We start from the raw sequence: 10912 nt of genomic DNA on the forward strand, positions 1-10912 counted from the left end.
CCAGCTTGAGAGAGTGAGTGGAGAGTAGGGGCTCTGCAATACGCACGGAATATCCCTTCTGCACCAGCGCCTAGCACAATGCCTTGGAGATTTTGTTGAACTTGATTTTTTTGTTTCAGTGGCAACAAGAGACCACCCATTCTAATCATCTAATTCTTCAAAAAGTTTCTAAAATCTGCCAAACAGTCACGCACCGCATAATGATGTTTTGGTAAAAGATGAACCACATATACGATGGTGGTCCCATAAGGTTATAACACCAGATTTTTACGGCACGTTTTCTATGTTTAGATACATAAATGCTTGCCATGGTGCTACAATGGCCCACAGTATTCAGTATAGTAACATGCTGTACAGGTCTGCAGTCTGGGAGCTATAGGCCTAGGTGTACGGTCAGCTATATTATCTAGGTTTGTATAGGTCCACTCTAGGATGTTTGCGTAAGAACCTCATCTAACGATGCATTTCTCAGATGGAATCCCAGTCATTAAGCAATGCGTAACTACACATTGCGACGTGTGACTATACATTTGCGTAAAAGACAGATCTACCTTGGGGTCGCTAAAGGCTACACTAATGCAATCATGTGGATGGTTAGGACTTCTAGTCTATATAACAAGGAACCTTCAGACAGCTAACATTTTATCCACTTCTAACTGGATGTGAAATTTAGTAATTAAAACGCTCTTGGAATTTAATGCATCACACATACATCAGGGAATGGAACCACCGTGAGATAAATCTAAGCTGGCCTGATGTCTTCCAACAGCCTGAGGCACACACCACCACCAGGCATTATTACACAACTTTGGAAACACAAAATACACAAACTTTAAGGACAGCCCAGTCAGGAAGTGAGGAGATATCATCTGTAGAATTAGAAAAATAAAAATAATAAACTAGGCTGTTCACCACACTCCCGCTGATGTCAGCCCACGGGGGTTGCCGGTCCCTTTAACTGGCATGTACCAAGTCCTTCCAGGTGACATTTCCTCCCTGTGTCCCAGCTTTTAGGGATCATTGGCCATAGGTCCAAGGGGAGGGAATGTGGAGACAGGGTTATATTTGCCGGGGAATTCTAGGCCGACAGGGAGTAACAGCGCGCTTGGGGGCAAAGTGGGCCATTGTCTCATGCTGTTCTCCAGTCCCAAGATGGTGGCCACCATGAAGAAGACGGCTGCAGAAGATGTCAATGTTACTTTCAAAGAGCAACAAAAGATAAACAAATTTGCACGGAATACAAGTAGAATCACAGAGCTGAAGGAAGAAATAGAAGTAAAACAAAAACAACTCCAAAACGTAGAAGATGCTTGTGACGGTACCATGCTTGCAGATGCTGACTGCTTAATGATGCCTTATCACATCGGTGATGTCTTCATTACCAATTCTCAAGAAGAAACACAGGAAATGTTAGAAGCAGCAAATAAAAATTTGCAAGAAGCAACTGACGCCTTAGAATCCAAAGTCGAAGCAATTCAGTGAGTGTGAGCAGATTTGAAAGTTCAGTTGTATGCAAAATTTGGGAGCAGCATAAACCTTGAAGCTAACGAAAGTTAAATATTTTATAATACTTAAAAAATTTTGTTTAATACACTTGAATATTGTTTAAGAAAAAAGAATAAACTAGAAAGTCTTACTGGCAATCTTTACAAAAAAAAAATCAAAGCAACTAGTAGATTCAAATAATGAACTGCAGAGGATAGAGTGAGGTAATGAAGTCCTCGCACTATCTAACAGAAATCCTATGTGCAAATTCAGGCACAACTGTGATCAAGATGGAAAAGCCCCAGACACTGAATAAAAAGACCAGGATGATGGAGACTTCCACAAAGTAACAGCTGTACTCCTCCCAGGTCTGCCCACTTACAGCTAAAAAGAAAGCTCTGAATGTAACGCAACCAGCAAGTGCAGAAAGAAGGTGGAAAGAAGGTGGCAGGCTCCCCAGCGACCTCAGGACTTGAGGGACAACAAGGCAGTGAGTTCTCTGGGTGTCCTTACTGCCTCCTTATTCAGGATGGGTGCTGCAAAAGCCTCCAAGCTGGAACAGCCAAAAGGTACAGAGAAAAAGAGCTCCAAGAAGAGCCTGTTCTTGGCCAAAGGACACAGAAAAGGATGCTCTTACAACAGCAGACCTTTTTGGCAATGCCCATCCTATTCCAAATAACAAGCGAAGGCCGGGTGCGGTGGCCCACGCTTGTAATCCCAGCACTTTGGGAGGCCGAGGTGGGTGGATCACCTGAGGTCAGGAGTTCGAGACCAGCCTGGCCAACATGGTGAAGTCCCATCTCTACTAAAAATACAAAAAGTAGCTGGGCGTGGTGGTGCGTGCCTGTAGTCCCAGCTACTCGGGAGGCTGAGGCAGGAGAATCGCTTGAACCCAGGAGGTGGAGGTTGCAGTGAACCAAGATTGGGCCATTGTACTCCAGTCTGGGCAAAAAGAGTGAAACTCCGTCTCAACAACAACAAAAAACAAATACAAGAGAAAACATCAGCAGAGAAACCACATACACCACCCACTGAGGTTTCAGTGGGATTGAGGGGGAAATTGATCTTCAACCCTCAAGGAACCAGGTGACATGCTCCAAGTGGCACGCCAAATAGTGCTGGCAGGGCCAAGCAAGGATCTCATCTCCCATTCTCTGCCTGGAAGAAGCAGGAGGTGCTCCAATTCCCTCACCAGGGTGGTGTCAGCAGGGCCCAGTGGGGAAGTGCGCCCCCCACGATGAGGCAGAAAGAGGGGATGGGAAGGTGGTGGCGGGGGGAGGCTGGACTAGCTGTCGCTTTGCTACCCCCTCCCATTCCCTGGAATCAGCAAGGCCCAGAGGGGAGCTGATGTTCCAACCCCACTCAACAAGGCCACAGGGTCTCAGGGACCCGGAGGTCATTAACAAAAGTGCTAACAGCCCTATGTCGGAGTCCCAGCAGGAGAGGAGAGAGACGGAATGAAACAGTCATTCAAGAAATAATGGCTGAAAACTTCCCACATTTGGCAAGAGACATAAATGTACAGATTCAAGAAGCCAAGCAAATCCCAAATATAATAAACGGGATGAAGCCTGTGCCAAGACAAATCATAATGAAACTTCTGAAAACTAAACACAGAACTCTTCAAAGCAGCCAGAGAGGAGCAATGCATGAACTCGGAGAGGAGACCAACTCAAACGACAGTAGATTTCTCTTCTGAAACAATGTGAAGGTATCGTTCAGGAATGAAGAGGAAATACAGGCATTCTTGGACAAAGGAAAGCTAAGATAATCTGTTGCAAGCAAACTGATCGTTAAAGAATGGCTAAAGGAAGTTCTCTAAACAGAAAGGAAATGACAAGAGAAGAAGGCTTAGAGCTTCACAAAGAAGACCATCAGAATTGGTAAAAAGAGGGGCAATTTTATTCAGTCAAAAGGGGGGAAAAGATGATATAAATATAATCTCCTACTCCTAAAGAGTTTTTAAAATCACAGTTGATGACTGAAGTAAACCACCTGATGTGGCATTCAAAGTCTGTTAAGAAGTGCTAACACATTTATAGTGAAGTGGGGCGGGTAAATGGACTCAAGCGGAAGTAAAGTTTCTACACTTAAAGCTGTAAAACACCAGGGCCAGGAGACTGGGATAAGTTACATATGTATACTGCAAACCTAAGGCCAACTACCAAGAAAATAATACAAAGCATTATACTTAAAAAAAAAAAAAAAAAAATCAATCAGCCAGGGAGGATAGCTCATGCCTGTCATCTCGGCACTTTGGCCAGGAGACTGGGATAAGTTACATACGTATACTGTAAACCTAAGGGAACTACCAAGAAAATAATACAAAGCATTATACTTAAAAAAAAAAAAAAAAAAAAATCAGCCAGGGAGGATAGCTCATGCCTATAATCTCAGCACTTTGGCTGAGGCAGGAAGATGGCTTTGAGGCTAGCATTTCAAGAGCAGCCTAAGTAACATAGTGGAACCCTATCTACAAAAAATAAATATAGATTAAAAATTAGCTGGGTGTGGTGGTGCACATCTGTAGTCCCAGCTACTAGGGAGGCTGAGGTGGGAGGATGGCTTGAATCCAGGAGGTCAAGACTACAGTGAGCCATGATGGTGCCCCTGCACGTCAGCCTAGGCAATAGCAAAAGACCCTGTCTCTAAGACAGTAACAGTCACAATAATGACTTTACCCTAAATGTAAAGAGTGGATTAAAAAATACGATGCAACAATATGCGGTCTACATGAAACTCACTTCAAAACAAGGGTATTAAAAGAATGGAAAAATATATATTATGAAAGCATTAATAAAAACAGAAGTGGTTATATTAAAATATTTGATAAAGGAGACTTCAAAGAAAATTACTGGAGAAAAAAGGACATTACATAATAAAAAAGGTTAATCTATCAAGATATAATAATCCTAAACATTTATGCACCACACAACAGAACCTCAAAATACATGAAACAAAAACTGATAGAGCTAAAAAAGAAATAGACAAATCCACAATTATAGTTGAGGACTCTTAACTGACAGAACTACTGAACAATCAGCAAGGATACAGAACTCAACACCACTATCAATCAACAAGATCTGACACATGTAGAACATTCCACCAAACGAGCATACGCGTTTATCATGTACTTATGGAACGTTCACTAACAGAAGACCACAGAACATCTGCCAAAAAGACCATATCCTAGGCCAGAAAATAAACCAAGAAATTTAAAAGAAGTGAAACCATACACAGTATACTCTCTGTCCATATTGGAGTCGAACCAGAAATCAACAAAAGAGAGAGAACAAGAAATTTTTTTTTTTTTTTGACGCAGGGTCTCACTCTGTCACCCAGGATAAAGTGCAGTGGTACGATGTTGGCCCACTGCAACCTCTCCCCCCAGGTTCAAGTGATCCTCCCATCTGCCTCCCAGGTTAGAGGGTGCACCACCACACCGGGCTAATTTGTTTTTGAAATGGAGTCTTGCTCTGTCGCCCAGGCTAGAGTACAGTGGCGTGCTCTCTGCTCACTGCAACCTCTGCCTCCTAGGTTCAAGTGATTCTCCTGCCTCAGCCTCCTGAGTAGCTGGGATTACAGGCACTTGCCACTGCACCCAGCCAATTTTTGTATTTTTTGTAGAGATGGGGTTTCACCATATTGCCCAGGTTGGTCTTGAACTCCTGGGTTCAAGCAATCTGCCTGTCTTGGCCTCCCAAAGTGCTGGGATTACAGGCATGAGCCATTGCGCCTGGCCATGACATTTATGAAATGACAAAATTATCAAATTAAAGAATAGAGGCCGGGCACGGTGTCTCACGTCTGGCACTTTGGGAGGCCGAGGCGGGCAGATCACGAGTTCAGAAGTTAGGGATCAGGCTGGCCAACATGGTGAAACCCCGTCTCTACTAAAAATACAAAAATTAGCCGGACATGGTGGTGGGTGCCTGTAATCCCAGCTACCTGGGAGGCTGGGACAGGAGAATCGCTTGAACCCCAGAGGCGGAGGTTGCAGTGAGCCAAGATTGCGCCACTGCACTCCAGCCTGGGCAACAGAGCAAGACTCTGTCTCTAAACAACAACAGAATAGATTATTCACTGCCAGGGTCTGGGACAGGAAGGGGAGAGAGTGGCTACAAAAGAGCAACATGAAGGGTCCTTCTCTGATGGAAATGCTCTGTATCGTGACTGTATCGACGTCAATATCCTGGTTGTAAGATTGTGCTGTCTAGTTTTACAGGACATTACCGCTGAGGGAAAGCTGGCAGAGGGTACGTGGGATCTCTAGTACTTCTTACAACTGCATAGGACTCTAGAATTATCTCAAAATCAAAACTTTAATTTCTAAAAAAAGCATGTTTAGTTCCTAGCTCTGACATCTGCTAATTAGGTAGCTGACTTTGAACAGATTTTAACGTCTCTATCCTCAATTTTCTCATTCACTAAATGAAGTAATACCATCTGAAGCATTATGAAAATTCAACACCATATTTGAAAGGATCAGGCACGATGTGTATAGCACACAGTCCATGCTCTAGAAAGCGCCTGTCAACACTAAACCTCTATATAGCCACAAATATTATTCTAAATAGTATCATTCAAATGTCCAGTACTAAAGACACCGCAGAGTAATTTATTTAAAGTGTCTTCCCTGGCCAGGTTTAGTGTTTCACACATGTAATCCCAGCACTTTGGGAGGCTGAGGCAGGTAGTTCGCTTGAGTTCAAGAGCTCAAGACCAGCCTGGGCAACATAGTGAGACCCCATCTCTACAAAAATGAGCTGGGTGTGGTGGTACACACCTACAGTCCCAGCTACTTGGGAGGCTGAGGTGGGAGGATTGCTTGAGCCCACGAGGCGAGGCAAGACCACAGTGAGCCATGATCCTGCCACTGCACTCCAGCCTAGGTGACAGAATGGGACTCTGTCTCAAAAAATAAAAATAAAAAAAAAATAGTCTCTTCTCAAAGTGATCTGTTCGAATAAAAATGCAGGGGTGGGGGTTGAAGAGGAGGAAACGACTTTTGGTTTTAAATTGAAAGATGAATTTCTAACTGTTATTGAAATGGTCATGACACACGAAGTTAGTTTAATATGGAACTATAATTAGTAAAAAACAAAGCTAGAAAGGAAGAACTGGGATACCAGTTAACACATTTTGTTTCTGCTGATAAGAAAGTCAGTGGAAGTTAATGTTTCTATGCATCAGGAGGTTGAGTTTTCTTTTTTTCTTTTTTTTGAGACGGAGTCTCACTGTGTTGCCCAGGCTAGAATGCGGTGGCGCGATCTTGGCTTACTGCAAGCTCTGCCTCCCGGGTTCACCCCATTCTCCTGCCAAGAGGTTGAGTTTTCTAACACACATTTCATACACGGATTTAGATTTCAGATTCTATGTTTCCCAATACTTTCTCCATCTTCTGAGTTGGAAGAAACTATAGACAGTCAAACTGCTATACTTTTATGCCTGCCTGGTTCTGAGGTCTGGGCAAGCAGCAAAAATAAAATCAGGATCTTTAACAGAGAAGTTAGAGGGCAGGCCCTGAGACAGCCAAATGCACTTTAACACAGATGCTCCCAGTGAGCTAAGCTGGGCACCTAGTCTTCAAAGTTCACAAAGTATCTGACCAGAGCTCTGACGCACTGAGAGGCTTTGCAAAGAGGTAAAATGAAAAAGGGTGTTTTATCAAATTATTTTCTTCCCTTCACAATCCTAAAGGAGCTCCATTAAAATGAAACATTTCCATGAGAAGTATGTCAAGTGGGAATACTGGCCTGGAAGTCTGGAGGCCAGGTTTCCAGCATAGAGACCCCAGGAAGGCATCACTTCATCTCCAGGGCTGAGGCAGGAGTCCTTATGGGTAAGTGAGAGAAATGTACTCGATAGGTTTCTACCGGGCTTTGCTAAATTTAAAATCTCCCAGGCACCATAAAACCTAGTATCTAGGCAGGTTTTCTGGCATGGCAAACTTCTCTCTGCCTCTGCTTTGAGATGACTGTCCTCGCCTCTAACTTGGTTTCCCCAAAATGGGCTTGGGAAAAAGTGGTGAGGGGACAAGGAAAGGGTAGGGAGGGAGGGAGGGAGGGAGGAAGGAAGAAAAGAAAAAAGGAAGGAAGGGAGAAAGAAAGGAAGAAAAGGAAGGCGGGAAGGAAAGAAAGAAGGAAAGGAAGTCCTCCCACCTGGGCCTCCCAAAGTGCTGAGATTACAGGTGTGAGCCACACAGTACTGAGAGCCTGGAACCCTGACTTTATCAACTCTATGGTTCTTTCTCTTATTTTTTGACTGCCACTCAGGCTGGAGTGCAGTGGCCCAAACATGGCTCACTGCAGCCTCGACCTCCCAGGCTCAAGCAATTCTCCTACCTCAGCCGCTCAAGCAACTGGGACTACAGGTGCACTCCACCATGCCCAACTAATGTGTTCATTTTTGTGGCACTGAGGTCTTGCTATGTTGCCCAGGTTGGTCTCAAACTTCTGGCCTCAAGTGATCCTCCTGCCTCAGCTTCCCAAAGTGCAGGGATTACAGGCGTGAGCCATCACACCTGGCCGACTTCTACAGCTTCTTTCACAAATATGGCAAAGAGAAAAAAGGAAGCAAGAGAGAGAAGGAGAATCTGGAGATTCATTGCAATGTATGTCGAGTCAAACAAACAAAACAATTATGCCACAATGAAGGAATTCTGAACACTGGATATCTGGTGATACTGAGCTATTACTAATGTTTAGGTTTGCTAATGGTACCGCAGTTGTGTTTTTACACGGAGGCCTTATCTTTTAGCCACTCATATACATCCTCAAACGTTTCCTAACGCAACTACACAAAGTTGCATTTGCTTGGAGACCATGCGGGAGGGCACACGTGAAGAGGATTCGAACAGAATTGATGACTGCTTTAGTTGGGCTGTAGGTACTTTACGGTCATTCTACTATTTTCTCTACTTTTGCATACATTTGAAGTTTTCCTATTAGAAAGTGTGGCTCACACCTGTAATCTCAGCACTTTGGGAGGCCCAGGTGGGAGGATGGCTTGAGACCAGCCTGGGCAACAGAGTGAGACCCTTTCTAAAAAAAAGAAAAGTAAAAAGAGACTCATAGCTGGTTCCTGTCCAGTCTCCACTGCTCTTCTTCTAAGCTCAGTCGGAGGGTAGGGCAGGCTGGGCTCCTACCCCACAAATCTTCCAGTGGGAAATGGACAGATACCATTCTGCCAGGGCACATCCAGGAGGGGGCTAAGTGCCAAGCCCCCACTCCCCATCCCCAGAAGCTGGCCCGAGTTCCCACTCCCACGGTCCCCAGGCACCCTAGAGAGGGCAGAGGCAGACCGGGCGCCATGACTCATGCCTGTAATCCCAGCATTTGAGGGAGGCCAAGGCAGGAGGATCACTTGAGGCCAGGAGACCGAGACCAGCCTGGGCAACACAGCAAGACCCCATCTCTACAAAAAACTTAAAAATTCGCTGGGCTGGTGGTGCGCGCCTGTAATCCCATTACTTTGGGAGGCCAACGAGGGAGTAGGGCTCGAGCCTGGGAGGTCGAGGCTGCAGTGAGCTGTGAGGGCGCCACTGCACTCAAGCCTGGGAAACACAGCGAGACCCCATCTCAAAAAGGGCGAGAGGGAGTGGGGCAGAGGCGACGCCAGCAGGCCTCGGGGGATGGGTGGCGGGGAGTGGGGTGCAGGTGGGGCTGGATCCAGCATCCTCGCCCCAGAGGTCCCCGCCCGCGGCGGCGGACCACGGAGGGGCCCGGGGCGGGGGTTAGCGCCCCGGCCCACCTGGGTGCAGGTGCTGGGCGGGGGGTCGCGCGTCACCTTGAGGATGTTGTCGAAGATGGTGTCGCGGAACTCCAGCAGCGCCTTCTGGTCGAACTCGCGGCCGTGGATGATGCGCATCTGCTTGAGGAACGTGGACTTGCCGCTCTCGCCCGCGCCCAGCAGCAGGATCTTCACTAGGCGCCGGACCGCGCGCCGCTCGCGGGCCAGCAGCGCGTCGATGTCGCGGCTGCGCCTCCGGGCCTCGCGCTCCGCGTCGCGCGCGCCGCCGCCCGCCCTGCGCTCGCGGGCCCCGCCGGCCTCGGCCGGCAGCAGGCAGCGGCTGAGGGTCCGCACCACCCCGGACATGGCCCCTCAGGCCGCAGCCGCGCCCCGCCGGCGCCCGCGGGCCATGGACGCTCCCGCCGGCGAGGGCGAGCCCGGGCCGAGGCACCGCCCCACGCCCCGCCGCTCGCCTCAGGCCGCGTCCGCCGCCGCCGCCGCCGCCGCTGCCGTCGCTCCGAGGCCCGCACTCGTCGCCCGGCAGCCACTCGGGCCCGGCGGAGGGGCGGGGCGGCGCCGCGTGAGGCCCGGCGGATTGGGCCGGCTGCCGTCCATCCGGCCGTGAGAGCCCTCCGATTGGCTCATCTCGCTAAGGGAGGCGGGCGTCCCTTCCGGCCTCGGGGCGGGGTCGACGCCGAAAGAGGCGGGATCTTTGAGGTGAAGGCGCTTCTCATTGGACGCCCAGGCTGAGGTTCTTTCTTCCAGAATGAAAGGGAGGCGGGGTCGCCCGGGAGGCGGAGCGATCGTCCACCATGGCCAAGTATAATTGCTCTGAGTGGACGTCAGTCATGCCCAACGGGCTTGGGATTGGGTGTTCGGGGGACGGGGCGTGACAAGAAGTGCCAGGTGTACAGAAAGAGTCTCCCTTGGTTCCCAGATTGGGTCCGCCTGTGAGACCAGGACCTCGCGGAGTAGCCCAAAGGCTGGGAAATGCTGATAAGAGGTTCACCTGCTCGTCGTTTTCCCTCCGATGATCTTGTTTCTACACTATTTTCCTTCCAGAAACACTGGAGGGGGATGGGCCATAAATTTCAAACACATGCACCCTTTGAGAGTGGCATGGGCCTCTAGGAGGCTTTGCGAAAAGCTGACTAATCACTAAAATCACCAGAAGCTCCCCCAAAAGCCTTATGTCGCACAGTGATTGAGAGAGTGGGGTCTGGAGTTGCTGGGCCTGAGCTGGAATCTCCAGTCGACCAGTTACTAGGTGTACTAGTTGCATAACTTTTTTTTAGCAGCTTCCCCCGCCCCCCCAACCCTTTTGGATGTTCTTAGCTTCAATTTCCTCACCTGTAAAACGGGGGTGTCATTGACGACATGGGTTATGGCTTGACATTGCTCAAATAGTCATGAAGATATAAACTGAGAACACGAACTCACCAAACACTTAGCACGTGAGCTAGCCCAAAATCAGCTCTTGATAAAGATCAGCTGATTACAGATTCTTGACTGTCCCAGATCTACTGAATCAGAACCTCCTAGAAGGAGCTCAGCTATCCCTTAAGATTACAGGCGTGAGCCGCCGTACCTGGCCCAATGTGTAGTCTTTTATCTCTCGCCATCCCCCACCTTTTACCCTGAGTCCCCAAAGTCCAATCTCTGTGCGGTGTCTGTTAACTCTGCTGATTATTTCTTT

At 47.9% G+C, this 10912-nt stretch overlaps 2 protein-coding genes across 3 annotated transcripts in view; one reads left to right on the plus strand and one right to left on the minus strand.

Moving 5' to 3' along the window:
- The window catches only part of GNA12 (G protein subunit alpha 12), a 123587-nt gene extending 113826 nt beyond the window's left edge, over positions 1-9761 (minus strand). The window contains exon 1 of one of the 2 annotated variants that reach the window (XM_054494578.2): positions 9274-9761. In XM_054494578.2, the coding sequence (XP_054350553.1) occupies positions 9274-9582 (309 nt within the window). In that variant the 5' untranslated portion in view covers positions 9583-9761. Of the gene's footprint in view, positions 1-9237 lie in introns of both variants that reach the window. The other variant, XM_063667202.1, reaches the window with a different exon arrangement.
- LOC129040270 (prefoldin subunit 4-like) lies at positions 1112-3691 on the plus strand. The gene has a single exon (XM_063667134.1). It carries the CDS (start codon positions 1132-1134, stop codon positions 1480-1482), a length of 351 nt encoding a protein of 116 aa, XP_063523204.1. The 5' UTR covers positions 1112-1131; the 3' UTR covers positions 1483-3691.
- Positions 9762-10912: the final 1151 nt, after the last annotated feature.

This window comes from Pongo pygmaeus, chromosome 6 (assembly GCF_028885625.2).
Source record: "Pongo pygmaeus isolate AG05252 chromosome 6, NHGRI_mPonPyg2-v2.0_pri, whole genome shotgun sequence".
Taxonomy (NCBI): Eukaryota; Metazoa; Chordata; class Mammalia; order Primates; family Hominidae; genus Pongo; species Pongo pygmaeus.